The sequence below is a fragment of the Rhinolophus ferrumequinum genome, chromosome 11, assembly GCF_004115265.2.
Source record: "Rhinolophus ferrumequinum isolate MPI-CBG mRhiFer1 chromosome 11, mRhiFer1_v1.p, whole genome shotgun sequence".
NCBI classification, from domain to species: Eukaryota; Metazoa; Chordata; class Mammalia; order Chiroptera; family Rhinolophidae; genus Rhinolophus; species Rhinolophus ferrumequinum.
In genome coordinates this window covers 7662701-7683638 of record NC_046294.1, presented here as the reverse complement: position 1 = coordinate 7683638, position 20938 = coordinate 7662701, and the positions used below count along the sequence as shown (strand labels likewise).

At 44.1% G+C, this 20938-nt stretch overlaps 1 protein-coding gene across 3 annotated transcripts in view; it reads right to left on the bottom strand.

Moving 5' to 3' along the window:
* Positions 1-1508: 1508 nt before the first annotated feature.
* Positions 1509-20938, bottom strand: part of LOC117030140 (phospholipase A and acyltransferase 3) — a 28218-nt gene continuing 8788 nt past the window's right edge. For all 3 annotated transcript variants that reach the window (XM_033119920.1, XM_033119921.1, XM_033119922.1), the window contains exons 3-5: positions 16366-16468; positions 11256-11524; positions 1509-4172 (exon numbers count right to left, since the gene is read on the bottom strand). In XM_033119920.1, the coding sequence (XP_032975811.1) occupies positions 4071-4172; positions 11256-11524; positions 16366-16468 (474 nt within the window). In that variant the 3' untranslated portion in view covers positions 1509-4070. The remainder of the gene's footprint in view (positions 4173-11255; positions 11525-16365; positions 16469-20938) is intronic.

The following is a 20938-nucleotide window of genomic DNA, read 5'->3' as shown; positions in this document are numbered from 1 at the left end:
AGATTAGCATTTGAATTAATAAACTTAGTAAAGAACATCGGCCTCACCAATGTGGGCAGCCATCACCTAATCCACAGAGGGCTTAAATATTACAAAAAGGTGGAGGAAGGCCCGGCCCGGTGGCTCAGGCGGTTAGAGCTCCATCCTCCTACATGGGCCAGTGGGCTCTCAACCACAAGGATGCCAGTTCAATTCCTTGAGTCCCGCAAGGGATGGTGGGCAGCACCCCCTGCAACTAAGATTGAACACGGCACCTTGAGCTGAGCTGCCGCTGAGCTCCCAGATGGCTCAGTTGGTTGGAGCGCATCCTCTCAACCACAAGGTTGCTGGTTTGATTTCTGCAAGGGATGGTGGGCTGTGCCCCCTGCTACTAGTAATGGCAACTGGACCTGGAGCTGAGCTGTGCCCTCCACAGCTAAGATTGAAAGGACAACAACTTGACTTGGGGGAAAAAAAAAACAGTCCTGGAAGTACACACTATTCCCCAATAAAGTCCTGTACCCCTTCCCCAATAAAAATAAATAAATAAAATTTAAAAAAAAATTTAAAAAGGTGGAGGAAGTACAAACTTGCTCTCTTCTTGAGTTGGGATGTCCATCTTCTCCTACCCTTGGACAGCACAGTTCCTTGTTCTCAAGCCTTTGAATTCCAAGGCTTACACCAGTGGCCTCCACAACCTTATTTTTAGTTCTTCAGCCTCTGAAAAAAATTACACTACCAGCTTTCCTGGTTCTCTGCTTGCTGATAGCAGATTGTAAGACTTCTTGGTCTCCATAACCATATGAGCCATTTCCTATAGTAAATTTCTTCATATATCTATATCTGTACCTGTACCTATATCTACAAGGTCAAACAATTAAGTTCGCGAATTCATCCTAGAAAAAGTGCTACACATCTCATTGCTGAATATCACTACGGTCACCTTTCAAGTACTCCCATTGGGAAGCTATGCACTGACGCCAGTGCCGAGTCCACCCTTCGAAGAAATTTTGGATCTCTTTTTCTGGAATGGCCATCAGAGCTGTCATCATATTACCCTTGATGTCCTGAATGTCATCAAAATGACTTCCTTTCAATATTTCCTTTATCTTCAGGTAAAGAGAGAAGTCAATGGGGGCCAGATCAGGTGAGTAGAGAGGGTTTTCCAATACAGTTATTTGTTTACTAGCTAAAAACTCCCTCACAGACAGTGCCGTGTGAGCTGGTGCATTGTCGTGATGCAAGAGCCATGAATTGTTGGCAAAAAGTTCAGGTTGTTTTCATCTAACTTTTTCACACAGCCTTTTCAGCATTTCCAAATAGTAAACTTGCTTAACTGTTTGCCTAGTTGGTACAAATTCATAATGAATAATCCCTCTGATATCAAAAAAGTTTAGCAACATCGTTGCAACAAGTTCTCGAATTTAATCGTCCGTCAGGCCTCTGTAGATCCTATTAGTTCTTTTTCTCTGGAGAACCATGACTAGTATATTGCCTTTCACATTCGTTGAAAACAAAATTCAAGTGAGTAAATTTAAAGGTCTACTTGGCTTTATTAAGCAATTTATGGATCGGGCAGCATCCTGTCTAGCAAGTAGAAGGGCGCTCTGAGGGGTTGTACGTGGAAGGTTTTTATTGGCAGATGGGTGAAGCAAGGGAGCTATTAACAAAGGAAAAGAAAGGATAATTTTGGGGCCAGGACATCTACTTTTGGGGGAAGGGAACAGCAAGGATTTTTATCATGAAGATTGCCTCTCATTTCTATGGAGGAGGGGAGGAATGGGGGGAGCGGTGGTGGAAAAGGCCCACATGACAGATTACCTTGCTGATACTTGACCAGAAAATTCCAGACTAGTTGATTAAGATTCCATTTCCGAAAAGTTGAAACTGTAATTACATCAGGTATTAAATCTAGGTTTGGTATCTTGGGCTTTTAGCATGAGTGATGCCATTTTGAGCTTGTGGTTTTCTCTATAACAGGGGGCAGAGGGATGCAAGCAGCTTTCATGCCCTCTTTTTTTTTTAATTAAAAGTTTATTGGGGTGACAATTGTTAGGAAAGTTACATAGATTTCAGGTGAACAATTTGGTAATACATCATCTGTATCTCACATTGTGTGCTCACCACCCAGAGTCAGTTCTCTTTCCATCACCATATTTTGGTGCATGCCCTCTTAAGCATGCCACTCTCCCAGCACCCCCGATGTGTTCACCACCCAGAAGCCCATCAAGTCTCCTGGTTTAGGAGTTTTTATAGAGCTTAATCTTCAGCCTCCCTCCCCTTCCCAGAGATCAGTGGGTGGGCCTAAAAGTGCCAACCTCTAATCACTTGGTCTTTCTGACGACCAGCCCCATCCTAAGGCTGTCTAGGGTCCCCACTCTAAGTCAATTCATCAGGCAAAACTCTGGTGTGATCCACAGGGGGCTTGTTATGAATAACAAAAGATATTCCTATACTCAGGAAATTCCGAGGGTTTCAGGAGCTTGACCAGGAACCAAAGACAAAGACCAAATGTATTTCTTATTATGCCACATTTTTCATCTTCTTTCTGTCTAGCAATAATTTTTCCTTAAAGCCTATATTTTCTGATATCAATATACCTGCTTTTAGTTAGTATATTAGTTTTTAGTATTTGCCAAGCATATGTTTTTTCTTTTAGTTTTTAAGTTATTATATAATTTATTGAAGTAGATTCAAAGTCTTATTTTACTTAAATTTTCAAGTTCAAATTTCAGGTATCTTTAAGTTATTTACTATGTAAATTTTTAACATGCAAAAAGTACTAGAAAGACTAGTATGATGACCACACATATATCCACCGCCTAGATTTAAAACTTACTGTTTTGCCGTATTTGCTTTATCTGCATCTATTTTTTCAATTTGGTCATGTGTTTACATGAACCTGATACCATTATCACACTTAATAAAATTAATAATTCCTTAATATTATTGAATACCCAGTCCATATTCTCATTTCCCCAATTATCCTAAATTGCTTTTATAGTTGTTTTTTACATTTGGTTGCTTTGGTTGGTCTGGAGGGGGAGGGTCATGGCAAGCCGTGAGCAGTAGCAGCAAGCCTCAAGGGACTAGCCACAAGAGGTCACTCCTTTCCCCTATGAAGGGCTACGCAAAAGGGAGGTCAGGCCTGAGGCCTGCTACACCCCCCAGCTGATAGGGTCTGAGACAACCTTGTACCATGTGACCTGACCCCATCAAGCAGAGCTCATTGGCCTAGTGGGGTCACCTGACCCAACAGCAGCCAATCAGCAGGCTGAGCTAGGATGTGATGAGCTGAGCCAATCAGATTCTCTCTCAGGAACTTGAACTAGGAGCACCTGGCAGGTAGCTGGGAAGAGATGGAGTTGAGCTGATGTGGGAAGAGAGGCTGTAGGAGGAAGTGTGGGATCAGAGACCTGGAGGGGGAGGGTCATGGCAAGCCCAAGCAGTGAGAAAGCAGGAGGGCTGGGGGAGGGAGGAGGAAGCAACAAGGCAGAGGAAAGACGTGGAGAGCAGAGGGGGGTAAGGGCAGTTTTAACAAGATTGGCAAGAGCACGCACTGATTTTCCTTAGGGCGGAGGTTTGGTTTGGTTTGGTTTGGTTTGAACGCCACTGAACGTCTACAGCCTGCTGAGTCTAGAAGATATCCCGGGTCTAGCTCCAGGCCAAGGTCCTGGCTGGACTATGGTTCCTGTTCTTGTATGTCAATCAGGTGTGTCTCCCTTGCTTCCTACGTGTATCCTCACAACCAAAAACGCCCATTACTTGAGATAACCAGAGTTGGGCTTTTTCCTGCAAGGTAAAGAATGCATCTCACAAAGAGAAAGTGAGAGGAAATCACCAAAGGTCAAAGGACAAGCTGGCATCACCAGGAACAGAGCCCAGCTGTGCCCTCAATGGATTTCACACCAGGCAGTTCTTGCTGCATTTCCCCCAATAAAATCCTCCCTTATTGGGCTTTATTTAATTCTATGAAAATAAGCCTTATTATAAAAAACAGAATGAAATTCATAAACCAAATCTCAAAACCTCTAGCAAAACAAGACCCCCTTAATGTATAAGGTAATTGCTGGCAGGACAGTCTCTTCAACTTATTGCTTTTGTCGCTTGTTTCTTGAGGAGATAACGCCAATGAGGCCCATGACTGCCAAGCCCACTCCTGCAATGCCAACTGCCATCACGGTATCTCTGACCTGCAAGACAGAAGAGGGTAGACCAGACTCTATGTCAGGAATCTGAGTACAGGCTGTATACAAGTATTCAACAAGAACATTCAGCTCTGAGAGCCTCACATGCCCTTTGACCTCCTTGACAAACTCAGGAGTCAATAAATATTGACAAAGAAAATGTTTGAGAAGAGGGGAGGATGGGGAAAAAAATTGGTGGATGGAGCCAGCTGCCCAGGTATGTACCTGGGCTTGCAGAGGGAAACTCAGTTTACCCTGTGGATATTTAAAGCACATAAATCCCCAGAGGATGGCTGTGAAAAGGACAGGTAGATGAAGACAGGATAGCTGAGATCCTGGCTGGTCAATGGGGAGCCCTTGAAGCAAGTGCGAAATCAAGGAGGAAATGCTATTGAATACTCAATAAACTCTGACCTCCATGAGAGCAACGACCGCTCTTGTCTTGTTCATCACTGTATCCCAAGCACCCAGGCTAGGCACAGAGGTGCTCTTTACATATTCTTAAATGACTCAACTATTAGTAGTAGCGATGTTAGACTGTAAATTATGAGGATATATAACTTGTATTGCTTGTATTAGAAAAAAAAAGTGTTGCAAAAGTAAGAGTAAGGTTCGGGGTAAAAACTGAACATGTATCAAATTTCACTCCTTCCTGAAACTCAACTACAAGTAAAGTAAGCCATTTGTTTTAGGCATGAGTCCACAAGGACACAGAGAACACCAAATTCTAAGGCAACAGTGGGAAAAGCTGAGGATCTATCATAATTATACAACAGAATTCTTGAAAAGATCATCATCAAAATAGTCACAGGGATGTGAAGTATGGGGAATATAGTCAATAATATTGTAAAACTATGTATAGTGTTAGATGGGTACTAGACTTATTGGGGGATCACTTCATAAAATATGTAAATGCCTAACAACTATGCAGTGCACCTAAAACTAATGTAAAATAATACTGAATGTCAACTATAATTTAAAAAAAAATCATGGGGATATAAAGCACAGTATAGGGAATATAGTCAATAATACAATGATATTATAATAACCATGAGCAGTGCCAGATGGGTAATAGACTTACTGGTGTTATCACTTTGTGAGATCTATACATGTCTAATCACTATATTGTTTTGTGCACCTGAAACTCATTTTTAAAATGCTTATAATTAACAACAACAAAAAAGAGCTAATCCACTATGAATCCTAAATGTGTATACACCAAATGGCAGAGCTGAGAAACTTGTGAAGCAAAATCTGATAGAACGGAAAGGAAAGTAGATACACATTTATGGTTGAAATGTCCACACTGCTTTCTCAACAACAGATGGAAAAAACAGGCAGAAAATCAGCAAAGATAAAGAAGAATTCAACACCATCAACCAAAGTATCTAATCAACATTTATAGAATACTCCATCCAATGACAGCAGAATGCACATTCTTTTCGAGCACTCATGGAACGTAAGACCAAGATAAACCATACCTGGGCCAGAAAGCAAACTTCAAGTACTTTAAAAGAATTGAAAGCATACAGGGTTTGTTCTCTCACTACAGTGGGATCAAACTAGAAATTAATAAGAGAAAGACAACAGGAACATTTCTAAACTCTTGGAAACTACAGAGCACATTCTAAATACTCTATAGATCGAAGAAGGAATCTCAAGGGAAGTAAAAAAATACACTGAACTGAAAGTACAACATGTGATCATTTTGGAGACCTAGCTGAAGCAATGTTAAAGGGGAAATGTATGGCACCAAATGCTTACAATAAAATAGAAGAAAAGTATCACGAGCAGTGCTGCAGTGGGCACGGAGATGCAGAATGGAAATAATAAGAGAAGAAATCGATAAAATGGAAAGAACAAAATTATTATGGAAATCAATAAAACAAGAAGCTGGTTCTTTGAAAAAGTATATAAAATTAACAAACCTACAGCCAGACTGAAAAAGGAGAAATCACACAAATGACTAATATCAGGAATGAAACAGGATATCATTATAACTCTAGCCATTAAAAGAACAATAAGAATACAAAGAAGTCTACACACATAAATTTGAGAACTTAGATAAAATGGACCAATTCCTTAAAAAGTACAAACTACCAAAACTCACTCAATATGAAATAAATAATTTGGGCCGGTCCAGTGGCTCAGGTGGTTAGGAGCTCAACTGTGCTCCTAATGCCGAGGTTGCCGGTTCACATGGGCCACTGAGCTGGACCCTCTACAGCTAAGATGGTGAACAACGGCTGTCCCTGAAGTTGGGCGGCCGTGAGCAGCCGGAGGTCGGGGTGAGCTGCCGTGGGCTACAGTGTGCTGCCAGGAGCGGCCGGTGGCCAGCGTGAGCGGCTGTGGGCTGCTGTGTGCTGCCGTGAGCAGCTGTGAGCAGACGGCTGGCAACCGATTGCCTCAGCCCGGGGGGAGCGCAAGGCTCATAAGACCAGCATGGGCCAGGGAGCTGTGTCCTACACAACTAAACTGAGAAACAATGGCTTGAACCGGAGCGGGGGGAGGGAGGCAGAAAAGGAGGGGAAAAACAAAACAAATAATTTGAATAGCCTGAAGAAAGAAAGAAAGGGAAAAGATCAACACCAGGTACCTCTGGAAGTGGGAGAAAAAGAGAGAGAGAGCTTTAGCTAGGTCTCTGGGCGCCCTCCTTAACCACAACAGAATCTGAAGGTTTATTTTCTGAAGAGGGTCAAACAGAAGATTTGGGAGCCTGGAAACCTAGAAGCACATGTGAGGATGTGGGTATCATGCCAAAAACAAGGGATTGAGTGACTATAAACATGCCAAGTTTGAGACTCTTGGCCCTCCTGCCCGTCACTGCTTCCAGAACTTTACCCTCCATACAAGAGTCAGGAAAACTCTTGGGGGGAATCTGACGAGCCGAAGTGGAAACAAAGGACATCAATACTGAGGATTCCCAAACAGCCCACTCAGATCACCCAGAAGTGAAACTCAAAGTCAACACGTCATTGCCCCTTCCTGGTTACTCAGAGCTTCCATTCAGCAAGCCCCCCGACCCTTAATCATATGCGTACAACCAAGGTACCAGACTTCTGAGGAAGACTTCTAAAATAGAAGACAGAGAGCAAAACAAACAGGGGGAAAAAGCAATCTGGAGAAACAGAAACCATATCTAGAACAGAAAGTGTCTTTTTAAAGACTCTCATTAGAGAATAAGAGAACATATTGCATCCTCCAAATATTTTTATATATATAAAAATAGACCATTGAGAGAATAAAAACAGTCCTTACGAAATAAAAGTACAATAGAAATGACAAACTCAATAAAAACGTTAAAGATTAAGTTGAGGACGTCTCTCAGAATAAATAGCAAAAAGATAAAGATATACAAAACAGAAGCCAAAGGTCAAAACCAGGGAACAATCCAGGCAGGCCAGTGTCTGAATAATATCCATTCCAGAAAGGGATGATAGAGGAAACACAGAGGAGGGGAATCAAATGAAATAAGTCATGAACATTTTGGCTGTGTTCAGTGATGTGTCATTGCTTTGAGAGAACACACACACTTCCACAGCTCAGATTCATCCCTCACTCCGTTTGAAGCATTCCCCTTTACCTTTGACCTTCCATCTGGTTCATCTCAAGTGCCTAAAAGTGCACTGAGCATCGCTATTGGTGTCTCAGATTTTGGGGACCTGTCTACTTTTAATAAGCTTTTATGGATTGCATTTGGTATAGCTAGCTCTTCTTTCACCTCAGCACTCAAGTACATTGGATGGACACAGTTGTTCATATACAACTCATGGACGTGACAGCTGCCACTGAACTGAAACGAGGTAGTCAGGGACTTCAGCTCCAATGGTATTGAGAGCTTCAGATTTAGTGCAGATAAAGCACCTCTGTTAGTGAGTGTTGAGCATGCACTCTGAAGCTTAGAAATCATTCCCAACATAGATGTCTATTGCCCTTATTTGCAGTCCAGCTGGAAGGCCCTAGTCTATCCAGTGGCCCTTTCCCCCGGCTTCCTTCCCAGGCTCTTAGCCGTGACATCCTCATATCCACCATTTCTGCCCTTCGTGTTTTATCGAGTATAGCAGCCATGCTTCTGTTACATGCTTCTGTTAACTTGCTAGGGAGCCTGCATAAATCCACTTGCGTGCAGTGTTTTTCTTGCTAAGCTATGTGTTAGGGTGGGAGAAATGGTTTGCAGATGATGGAGGGGGCACAATATGCCCTTAGCTCTTTACAGAACCTCATCGTGTAAGAAGAAATGCTGATGCAACTGGTTCATACAAAAGATACTTTGTCGGAACCAGTTGCATCAGCAATAAAATCTTTACAAAATAAAAAAAGATACTTTGTCGAGGAAAACATTACTAACCCCATTGTTTGTGGTCATGCTTCGCACAGAATCAAAGAGTTTGATTAAATGCAAGAAAGTGGTATCTAGTAAGACCTGGTAGGGCAAATTTTACAGTGAAAATGATCCGCCTGAGAATCAATGCTACCTTCAGATGCCGTTGGTGGTTTTCTTGGCACAGGCTGATGGGTCCAGACCAGCCACTGTGCTGATCATGAAAATGGGCTACATGGTCTTTAATCAGAATATTATGAAAGAGAAAAATTTGTCCCTCATTAGAAATGCTAAGTAATCTGTCTTGCTTTTTTTTTTTAAGTGGACAACTGAAATTCTATCAGACTACAGATAATTAGCTATTTACACTACACAGCTTCTCTGATGTAAGCCCCAGAATTGGTTTTGGGAAAAAGGAAATTCTAATGTGCTTCTTCACTTTCACAAATGGTCTTGGGTGGATAAAAGAAGAATAGCGTTATTCTGAAAGCAATTGAATTTAGACGACGAAAGGTTACAAAATAAAAATGGGTATAAAGTATTTGTATAGAAATTCGGCTTTCATATTTACAGTAATTTTTAATTTTAAAATAATATCCTTATCCATATTTATGTAATATATGCATTATCGTTGGTCACGTCTTCAATTTCTACTTATCTTAATATTTTATCTGTTGCAGAATAGACTTCATTATGAGTGTAGCTCCTAGTTGCTGTTGCAAAAAGTACTATTCAATAAGAAGGCTTATTTACAGAAGCCTACTAAACATACCTGTTTTTGAAGGCTGATCATTTTTAGGTAGGTGGAAAGTCAGAGAATCATCCTAGGCTAAGAAATGAAAGAGGAAATCTTTGTAAACAGTATAGATAGCTCCTCTTTTTGTTGTGTAGTATATTCTGGTTTCATTTTGTGTGAAGGGGTTCAGTAGGATTGTTTACACTGTTTTACTGTTGTGTTGTCATTGTTTTGCCCTTTCAAGTGGATGGGTAGTGCGTAGGGCTAAAGCCACAGGAAGAAACGTGTGATGTGCCAATTTGTATTGTTCCATTTTGCAGGAGGAGTTGAATTATTATTTATAAAAAGAGTAAATGATAGAAACTATTTCTCAGTTATTTCACTGTCTCAAATTTGGAATTGTATTAAATTGCTCTAAATATTATTCATGTCTAGTGACATGTATTTTACTAAATCATGTAACAATTTTGTATCGACACAAAATGCTCTACTTATATAAACCTGTTAATCTGTTCTTTTATCTATTAACAATCAATGAAGAATAACTAAAAATGAGATAATTAGGAGATATTTTGTAAATCTACCAAGGCTTTCTAATGTAGCACCCTGAATTTCATAGAGTATCTTATTGCTTCCAAAGTTTGTATAGTAATTTTTATTTGAAGTTCATTGCTGCATAGGAGTGTGGAAATGTACCAGTAGAGCCATGTGTTTGAATGAGAACCTCAGTTGTCATGCAATATCACCAATGATGAAAACAGATTTATGTAGCATAAGGTTCTCTATTTTATGCTTATATTGTCACTGCTGGCTTTTAAAAAAAAACTTCTATTACATTCTAATCTACAAATAAATGTTAGTTTTCTAATTTTAAAAAAAAGTAAATAGAGAACAGAACAGAGAAAATAAGGAGCTCAGAAGAGCAGCCTGGGGGTCCAATATCCAAATAATGACAGTTCAGAAAGAGGCAAGAGAAAGAGAAGATTTCCCAGAACTGAAGGAATGGGGTTTCCAGATTGAAAGAAGCCATCAAGGGCCGACCACCATTCAGGAACACAGATCCACCCACGTATATATAGTGAAATTTCAGAACACTGGAGAGATGAAAAGATTCTATAAGCTTCTGGAAAGAAAAAAATAGATCACATATAAAGCATCAAAACTCAGAACCATTTCAGACTTCTCGACAGCAGCATTAGCTAGATGACAATGAAGCAATGCATTCAATTTTTAAAAAAACATATGCTCTCTTGCACCAACAAGCATCTAAGAACTTTTCCGATCTTCTCACAAAAAAAAAAAAAAAAAAGGTATCGAAGGTGCAGAAAGGGAGAGGAGGCAGTGAGAGAGGGTGGGAAAGAAGTTAGTTACCCAGCAGAAAATGTGATTCAGAAAAAAGGGGTCACAGACAAAATCAAACTAGGTAAATGAACAAAACCACATCCCCTGGGGCCTCCTGGACTAACCCTTGAGTTACAGCAGGGCTGAGGAAAGTGCTTTTCGTAAGCATGAAAAGCTGTTTCAAACAGACCTGGACTTCAAATCCCACCTTGGCTACCTATCAGCATAGTTGCAGCCTCCCAGGAAAAGGCAAGTACCAGGTCTGGAGACTCAACACAGACTTAGTTGATGAAATAAATGGTCATCAGCAAGTCACTTGAGCACAGTGAGCCCTAGTTTCCCATCTGTAAAGTGGGGACCATTAAACCAACCTCTGGGGCTGTGCTAAGGTGCAATCTCAGGGCCTAGCAGCGAGGGAGGGCTCAGCAACAGGGAATGACCGTCATGGCTGTGAGTCACACGATTGGCCATCACCTCCTAACCGCACTGGTCTGCACTGCCGACTTGCAGGTCTGTCCCACCCTCATCCCCACCCAGATGGTCCCGTCCTCAAGGGAGCGATTCTGTCTCTGCTTTTTGTCTCCTTCATGCCTCTGTCTCCCCCCTGGCCCGGCCCACACTGATGCCCCGCCACTGTCAGCTGAGGGAATGGTCTGGTTCCTGGGGACGGGGACACAGGCTGAGGACGCACCTGGTCACTGCGCGGGACTCCGTAGCGCAGGTCATTGACAAAGTGCTCACAGTTCTCGCTGGTCAGCTTGTACAGCATCTCCTGCCCCACCAGCTCCTCCGCCCGCTGGACGATTTTGCTGGGAGGCAGCGGTGGGTACTTGCCATCGTGTTTGTTATTGACGTGGTATTTGTCTCTCCCGGCCACATCACACAGTAGTTCCTTCTTCACTATGGCCTTGTCAGTCAGGGCAGACATGATGCTGGCCGCACCAGCTCCCGCGATTTCACCTGTGGATTCACACAGAGGAAACTGAGGCATTGGCCCTGGGCCAGCCCCAGGGGCTTAGAGTGCCCCCCAAGCAGACATCTACCCTTGGCACCACCCACAAAGTGATGAGCAGATGGGGAAGGGAAAAGGGGGAAGGGTTAAACACATGCTGTGTGGCTTGGGAGAAGGTGCTTGTGGTCTTTGGGCCCTGGTTTCCTTATCTGAAATGAGGAGTAGTGAAGTTCCATGATTAATCGTGTTTTTTGGTTTTTTTTTTAACGTAGAGAGGCTAGCCTTCTGCACCCTGTGACACCTCAGTAGCCCTCTTGGTTATACAAATATGGGCTCTGAGCACACCCATGTCCCTGGGAGAACAGAATGAACCTTTTGTGATTCCATCATGGCTACACTTCCTGACACACAAAAAGCTGACTAGTGCAAAAAGGATGAGTGGATTTGCAGAAGTAGTTTTCACCCTTCTAAGAGCAAAGGGACCAAAACCCCACAGCTGCTCCCCTAAATGTGATGCCAGGAAGGCCCAATGTGTACACCGGCACAACCCTGGCTATGGCTGGAAGCTGGAAGGGGCAACATAGCTCCAGTAACAAAACTGCCTCAAAGAAAGGAAGTCTAGGGTCCATAGGAGGCCCAGGACGGTGTGGAGGGAAAGCTGACGCCAGCGCAGAGCCTGGGCACCCCTCCCGAGGCAGCCAACCTGCACATTGTAGGGAGGGCACACTTTGGGTACAATGGCTGAAAAAGTAGGGGCGGACCCAGAAAGGAGGTTCCCTCTCCCTCAAAGAGCCACTGTGGCCCTGCTGAGATCAAGACCCCCCCCCCCAGGCTCTCTCCAGCAAGGGAGGTACCCTTGTTACACTGGGCAGGACATCTTCCACTGTGACACCATGTGACAGCAGCAAGTGATGGCAAGAGGGGCTGGCTGATCAGACTCCAGATCCTGTTCTGCTTGGTTTTCCAAAAAGGACTAAACCCCTTTGCCCTGAATACAGTCCTGAGATTTTAGAAAATCGGAGGACTTCTGACTTGCTACCAATAGGGCAAGAAGTGCTTGAGGGGTTCACTGGAGAAAATGAAAGATAGTGCTGTGTGTGAGCCCAATTTGCGAAGAGGGTCAGCGTGGGAATTGGGCCAGGTGAGCTTCAGCCGCGAGGGGGCGGGGTGGCAGGGCGGGCACTGGGGTGAGGCAAGTAAGATGCCTAAAGCACAAAATTTCAGGAGGTGCCAATTCTCGGGACCAGGCAAATAAACACAGAGTCAGCTCCTAAGAGTGAGGGCCTCCTGAAACTCTGCACGCTGGCTGCCACCTGGTAGCTGGTACGAAGAGCACGGGATGATGGTCAAAAGCTCTGCATTGTGATTCTGGCTCTCTCACTGGTGATCTTGACATGTCACTTAACCTTGCTGAGCCAACACTGTGCGAGTCCACAATTACACACTAAAATTGATACACGTTAAACACACATCAGTATAGTAATGTAAAGTTTCTCTGAAAAGAATTATTTCAGTTCTTGGCCCCTTTGAATCTCTTGAGCCTTGCTTTTGCTCAGGGGCCCGCTCCAAACCCTTTGGTGTGTACTTTTCTCCTAATAATGCCACCGTGGGCCCTTGAGCCATTCTCTACCGTTCGGGTCCACTTCTATTTCTTTGGAGTGTACTATCTCTTCTAATAAACTCCTCTTTCACCACTTTAAAAAAAAAAAAAAAGAAAAAAGAAAAGAATTATTTCAGTTCTTAAAGTTAGTCTATTAAAGAACATACTAATTAAACAGTTGTAGAAAGGGTACATGGATATGGCAAACAACTGATGATTGACTTTTGGGGAACGTCAGACTCGGCAGTACACCATCATAGTTAAAGCACAGAATCAAGAGTCAGACAGCCAGAGTTCAAGTCCCACCTTCACCACTTACCTGCTGTGTGACCTTGAGCAATTTGATTAACTTCTCTGAGTCCCAGATTCCTTGCAGAATAGGGACAATAACAGTCCCTACCTGTTCTTACGTACTGCATAGGAGCTGACAGTGTAAGGTGCCCTCACCAGTGCCTGGCACAACGTGTGTGCCCAGCAAGTGTCAGCTGTTGTTATTATTGGTCTTGTTCTCTAAGCTTCCTTCCAACTCTAATTTCTATCATTATCTCAGTAGCATGAGGTCTGACAGTAGACTGACAGTAAGTCCTGACCTGCTTTGCATGATTCCTGTGAAGCTTGAATGAGAAGATCCAAATAGAAGCATCTTGTCCCTTTTAGGAGCATCACTCCCCCAATGGTCAGAGGCACAGCTGTCCCCCCAGATCCCTGCCCTGTCTTCCCCTGCCTCCCCTCCACTAGTTTCACCTACTCCGTGCAGTCAGTAATCGATACTGAGGCCCTACTAGGTGCCAGGCCTTGTGCAAGATGCTGGAGATAATGGCATGAACTAGACAGCACACCTGCCCTCTAACCCCTCACATTCCAGTGCGGGGACGTTGACAATGAGCGCACGGCCAAAATAAGGTGCTTTCAGGTACTGCAAATGCGATGGGTTAGGTAAGTGAAGTAATCTAGGAGAGGACGACTAGGGGAGGCTGCGCTAGCTCGGACTGGGGAGGGCCCCCCAGAAAGGGACTTTTGAGTTGAGACTTGAATGATGAAGAGAAAGCAGCTGTGCTGAGATCCAGGGAAGAGCAACACGTGCAGAAGGAAGAGCAAGAACAAAGACCTTGGGAAGGAAAGAGCGTGGCATGCCCCAGAGATGCCAGGAGGCCAGTGTGGCTGAGGTCTAGAGACCCAAGAGGAAAGAAGAGTAACATGAGGGTCAGAGAGGCAGGCAGAAGCCAGCCCACGCCCGGCCCCACAGAGCACAGCACAGACTTTAAGTCTTATTCTATGTGCGGTAGAAATACCATCTAAGAATTTTAAGGAGAGGAGTGAGACGATCACGCTGGCTGCCCAGTATAGGAGGGACTGACAGTAAGTAGGCAAGAGGAGAGACCATCTGGAGCTGCAGTGGCCTCAGGTGAGAGAAGATGGTAGAAGTGATGAGATCTGGGTTCTGCTGTGGAGATAAAGCCAACAGGATTTCCTGCTAGGGTGACAAGGGTCAAGGATGATTCTAGATTTGGGGCCTGAGCAGCTGGATGGTGTCATCCTGTGGAGCCTTCCATTAGTGGCATGGCATGGACACCCAAGCAGTCAAGAGGTTGTACAAGTCTGAAGCTGGGCAGGGAGTCCTAAGCTGAAGGTGTAGGTTTAGGACACGTCAACAAATAGAAAGTACTGAAAACCAGAGGACCTGCTGAGGTCACCTGGGGAGAGGAAGGGTTAGGGATATGGGAGAACGGAAGGAACCCACACAGGAGACCAAGAAGGAAGGACTCAGTGGGAGAAGAAGAAAAGCATGTGTCAGGTCAAGGACAGAAAGAGGTCAAGTAAGCTGTGACCAGAATATTGACCTTCGGTTTTGTCAAGATGTGGAAGGTCTTTTGGAAGCCTTGATAGGAGCTGCTCCAGGAGCGGGGTGAAAAAGAGAGTCTGGTGAAGGGAACCGAAGAGAGAATGGGAGGTGATCGCCACAGTAGACAAGAAATTTGCTCTGTAGAGAGTTAGAGAGAGGGGAAGTGAAGTCGAGTTTGTTTTATCAACAGGAGGTCTTACAGTGGTTTCTGTGCCAATGGAACAGCCTCAGAGAAAGGGAGACAGTGACAATGCAAAAGGAGGTGGGAATTTGAGAAGCAAAGCGCTTATGCAAGTAAGAAGAGGGGCCCAGGATCCACACACAGGGGCTTGCTTTTTAAATGAAGGCAGGGGCACTTCTTGCATTTTTAGTAGAAGAAAAGGCAGATTCTGTGGGTGCAGATATTGGTGGTTTGGTTAATCAGGGACAGGGAAGATGACATCCACTCTGGTTATTTCTGATTTCTTTATACGTACAGGGTGAAGCCATTAGCTAAAAGCAAAGCTGCGGGCAAAGCACATGTCCAAGAATGTCCAGAGCAGCCCCATTCAGACCAGCCCCCAAATGGAACCGATCCATGTCCATCAGCAGAATGGCTAACAGATGGAGGTATATTCACATGCAGTAAACACAGAACAATGAAAATGTAAGAACTACTGGTACGCACACACAGTGACTCACACGGGCCTAATGAAAGCAGCCAGGTACAAAAAAAGCACAGATTGTGTGATTACTCTTCCACGAGGTTCTAGAACAAGCAAAACTAATCCATGGCAAGAGAAGCTAGAACAGTGGCTGCCTCTGGGGAAGGCAAGGGGATATGGAGAGGCATTCAGGAGTAGAAATGTTCTAGATCTTGACCTGGGTCATTGTCACAGGGATGGACACATTTTTTTTAATTCACTGACTATACACCTTACTATGTACTCATGCATTTTGCTATATTTATGTGGTACCTCACTTTAAGTAGAAAGGTTAAGTAACAAGGTGGGGAAGTCTCACAATGCTCCAAATTCAGTATTCTTAGCCTCAGTTTATAGATAAGGAAACCAAGGCTGGAGAGTAGAAACAGGATTTCATGGCCAAGTCTGCTGCCCCAATTCTTGCGCCTTCTCAGGGAGCTTTTCACTTAAGAGTTGGATGCGTTTTCTATAAAGCCATAGCATATGAAACCATAAAAGCAGAACGACCCCCTGGAAGCCCACTTCAGCGCCTCTACAGAAGCCCTAGGGTTCCAAGGAGCAGAGTCTGAGAACCATCACCTCATACCAAACTGCCTTGTTGTAGCCCTCAGGGACCAACCACCAGTCGGTGAGCGAGGAGAACTTTGGGTCACCTTTGCCCACAGCTTCCCCATCTCCCTCTCCTCCCAGCCCCAGCACAGTGAAGGCCCTGGGCGTCCTTACTTGGCGGGGCCAGGTGGATCACATATCCGTCACCAACATAGATGGCCCAGTGTCTGTAGATGGGGCGGAAAATCTCAATCAGATCTCCAAGCTGGGGCTCTGGCTGCAAAACCAAGAACAGGGCTGTTAGAGGCAGTACGAGGGAGACCCTGGAACCAGGTGGCAAAGGCTGGGGTCCCTGCCAGAGGCTGTCAAATCAGGAGGGTGTCCCACACACACTCCTCAACCAGGCCTAGGGCCTGACCAAGACTCGGTCTCTGGCAGTGCCTTCCTAGCTGCTTATCCTAATGGTAAGAGAGTGTGTGTGTTTGTGTGAGTGTGAGAGTGTGTGTGTGTGAAGGAAAACTCTCTATATTGCACTCACACCGAATGTGTGGGTTTGCAGTGCACACAGTGCACACAGACTGAGTGGTCTACAGTTCACCTCAATTCGGACACTAGCCACCCAGCGTTAACGCAGACCCCATAGGTTAACGGCTTAGTCCCACAAGACTGCACCTCACAATGCAGCCGATCACAGGTCCAGGTTGTCACCTGTGCCTTTGACCAACAAGCTATAAATCAGGGGTTCCCACGACCCCCTCCTCAGGTTCCATTATTTCCTAGAGTGGCTCCCAGAACTCTTACAAGATTACCAGTTTATTATAAAGGATACGTCACAGGAACAGCCAGGTGAAGAGAGGCACAGGGCGAGGTATGTAGGAAGGGGTGCGGAGCTCCATACCCCTCCTCACCCCCACCACCCTCGGTGTGCCAGTCTCCCAGCACCTCCGCGTATTCACCAATCCCTCAGATTAGGGGTTTTGGGGGGGCTACATTAAATAGGCATCATTGATTAAATCACTGGCCATTAGTGATCAGCTCAACCTCCAGCCCTCTAATCACAGGTTGGTTGCTGGTTCCTCTGGCTCTGAGTATGGTTGAAAGGGGCTGCTTATGAATAAAAACAACTCTTCTCACCCAATCCCTCAGGAAATTACTCAGTGCCAGGAACGGGGGACAAAGACCAAATACATGTTTCTTATATCACAGTGCGTGTAGGTGGGGGGGAGTGAGGGTGAGCAGGGATGGTAGGCAGGGTGCTGAGCCCCCGCCCTGGTAGGGGAGCCCCGCCCTAGTAGGGGAGCATGGGGCAGAGGTGGAGAAAAGTTCGGAGAGGTTCGAGATCACTTGCATTCAACAGTAACGAGATGCCACTAACAAGCAGTGTGCCCAGTGGTGGGGGCAGGGGGCATTCCGACTTGGACCAGAATCAGGGGTGAGAGCCTCCCTGGTCCAAGCCAACCTTAAATCTCTTTAATGAGTGAGGAAACCATCCCTTCAGAATATCTAGAGACAGAGCCCCTCTGTCCTTTGCTGGAGTCTTCATAAGCAATTCCAGCCTCATGCCCTTCAGGGCACTGGGGTCTGCCCACATCCCTCCCCCAAGCTCTGTGGGCCTGACTGAGAGATTCCATCAAAGGTCAGGAGGGACGACGGCCTCGCCCTTGTACGGACGTCCTTGGGATAAAAACGACGGGCAGTGGGAATAGGCGATCACAACTCTATGCCTATTAAACAGGGTCAGTGACAGTTCAGGAACATTAAAACTGCAAAGAAGCATCATCTATGGCAGGAGAAGAATCTTTTCACGGGAATTTTACAGATAAATCGTGTTGTCTTATGCAGTAATTACAATTTATCCTCCAAAAAGTAGGCACCCACACCTTACTGACTGAGAACATATTTTGGAACAATGGACAATGATTGCAATTTATGAATCCATTTGTTTTTCAGAATTGAAAAAAAAAAAACACAACTGTATTGTTTGATGAGAGGTAGGGGGTCTTCAAGGATCCTCAAAGAGGAATTTAACCGGGCGTCTCCACGAATAAGCAAGGACATAAAGACAAGGATCCAGCCCTCAGGAAGGCCATTGATTGGAAAAGTTTGAATGTCAGTGATACGGTGTCAAGTAATTAGCAGAGTGGATACAGGCACGAGGCACTTACTGTGTTCTAGACAAATGTCAATGAACGGAGACTTACACATAGAAAACAATCTTATCACAATGACAACAATATCTATTAGGTTGGTGCAAAAGTAATTACAGTTTAAAAGGTTAAAAATAGGGGCCAGCCCAGTGGCTCAGGTGGTTGGAGCGCAAGCTCTGAACAACAAGGTTGCCAGTTCGATTCCCACATGGGCCAGTGAGCTGCGCCCTCCATAACTAGATTGAAGGACAACAACTTGGAGCTGATGGGCCCTAGAGAAACACACTGTTCCCCAATATTCCCCAATAAAATAAAATAAAAACAAAGGAAGTCCGGGTTCTTGCAGGGACCAGTGAGGACAGGGGCCATGAACTAAGGATATAAATAATTCACCCTTTAGCACTAAAATCTAACTAGAGGAACAATTACTTAATAATGTACACAAACCAACTCAGATGAATCAAAATTAAGAAGTCAAGAAATCATGTTACAAAATTAGAAGTAAGAATACTGTAATCTACAAGCCAAATTTATGCCTCTGCTCATTTTTGTATGCAAGCTAAAAATGATTTTTACGTTTTAAAAAAAATGGCTGGGGGAAAATCAAATGAAGAATAATATTTTGTGACACATGAAATCATGACATTGAAACTTCAGTGTCCATAAAGTTTTATTGGCACACAGCCGCACCCATGCATTTACATATTGTCTGTGGCTGCTTTGTCTCTAAAACAGTAGAGGTTGAAGAGTTGCAACAGAAATTACATGGCCTGAAAAACTTAACTCCTCAAGATCTGGGCCTGTACAGAAACAGTTTGCCGCCTCCTGTTGTAAAAGGATCAGCAGTGATGCCTCCCTCACTCAGTTGGATCCTCAGTCCCGGGAATCCGGTTGTATCAAGGTGCCAGCTAGTGATTCCCCCAGGAGCAAGGGGGACCCGCAGGAGGCCCCAGGAAGAGAGCTGCCTCTCCAGGGCGAGGCTGCTCTCCTCCCCCCGCCCCCACCAGCGCAGTAACCAGGGCCCTCCTATGCGACACAGACAATTAACAGTGACAAAGCTGAGACTGTGCCACCCAGGATTTCAGAACAAAAACTCTTTATCTTCCCCACAGAAACAGTTACAAAGAGCTTTGTAAAGAGCCGTTTTCCTTAGCAAGCAAATTAAGGGACAATTTCCAGCCTCTGAAATTCATGTTGGATAAACAATCTAAACAACCATTAGTAAGAACCAATTAAATAAATTATCCTATATCCATATGTAGATACAGCCATTAGAACAAGGTGGATTTACATGAGCAGATGTGAAAATAATTGAAAAAATTAACTTGAAAAACATTGTTAACCCCATTTTTGCTTAAAATCCATTGTTATACATTTGTAAGCAAACTGTGTTATACACTATGTATGATATGAGGAAAATACACCAAATTGTTATATATTATGTACCGTTGGGGGTTGGGATTTCAGGGACTTTTACATTTTGTTATATGATTTAATTAATTTTTTACCAATATGAATTACTTTCATAATAAAAATTTTTTAAGATTTTTAGATGGGGAAAAAAATCCCTCATGTTGATGAACTTGCAGTTTTTTAATTGGGAAAGGTAGACATCATCTGTCACTAAAACCTCTTGAAACTATCTCCCGGCAGTAACCTGTAAATATGACCATGTTAATGATGCTGAGAAATCAGCAGTACTTACATGGAACATACAAAACCACAAAACAAATTTTAAAATAATATAGATGGATATATATCTGATCTTGGGATAAGGAAAGACTCTCTAAGGATAAAGTCCAAAGAAAAAAGGCACAAAGTAAAAGATTAAAAGGTTTTACAATTCAAAAAATATTAAAGTTCTTATTATGAAAAGTTTCTATCATTGTGTGTTATGTTCATACTCCCTTTTAATGGAAAATGATCCCCCACAATCCCAGCTGCCCAGGCAGCCGCATTTCAGACTATGTGATCATTGCATCCCAGCCTCAGACAATTGGACTGGAAGAAGGCACGGTCGCACGCAGGTCAGCATCCTGTTATCCACCTTCATAAGTGGAGGTGGACCAATCACATCTTCTCTCTCTCTCTCTCTCTCTCTCTCTCTCTCTCTCTCTCTCTCTCTCCCTCTCTCTCAAAAATTTGAACCAAGAAATTGAAAAAAAAAGCTTTGGGGCAGTAGGGGTTAAAACTGAAGTCATGATATAAAGGTGGCAAGAGAAACCCCTTTGGGCCACGGGACAAACCCAGGGTGGGAAGAGAGAATGTCAACTCTGACCAAATAGAAAACCCTTTTGATAGCAGGAAAGAAGGAAGCAGACAGATCAAGAGTAACTCGCTGAGTCACATCAATGGTGAATGGTGGAGCACTAGAGGAGATGCACAAACTCCAGCTGCCCCTGGAACCACCTCGCCCCTTAATTGCCTCCCAGCTCTAGGCCCTGGGAAGCCTAAGCTTATTATAGCTCCTGTTCTTAGATTTTCATGGAATCCCCTTACTTCTCCACATGTCCTTAAACTAAACCTTCTTTACTTGAACTAGCTTAAATGGGCTGCTTGTTCCTTATAACCAAAAGAGCCAGACCAGAACACTCAATGCA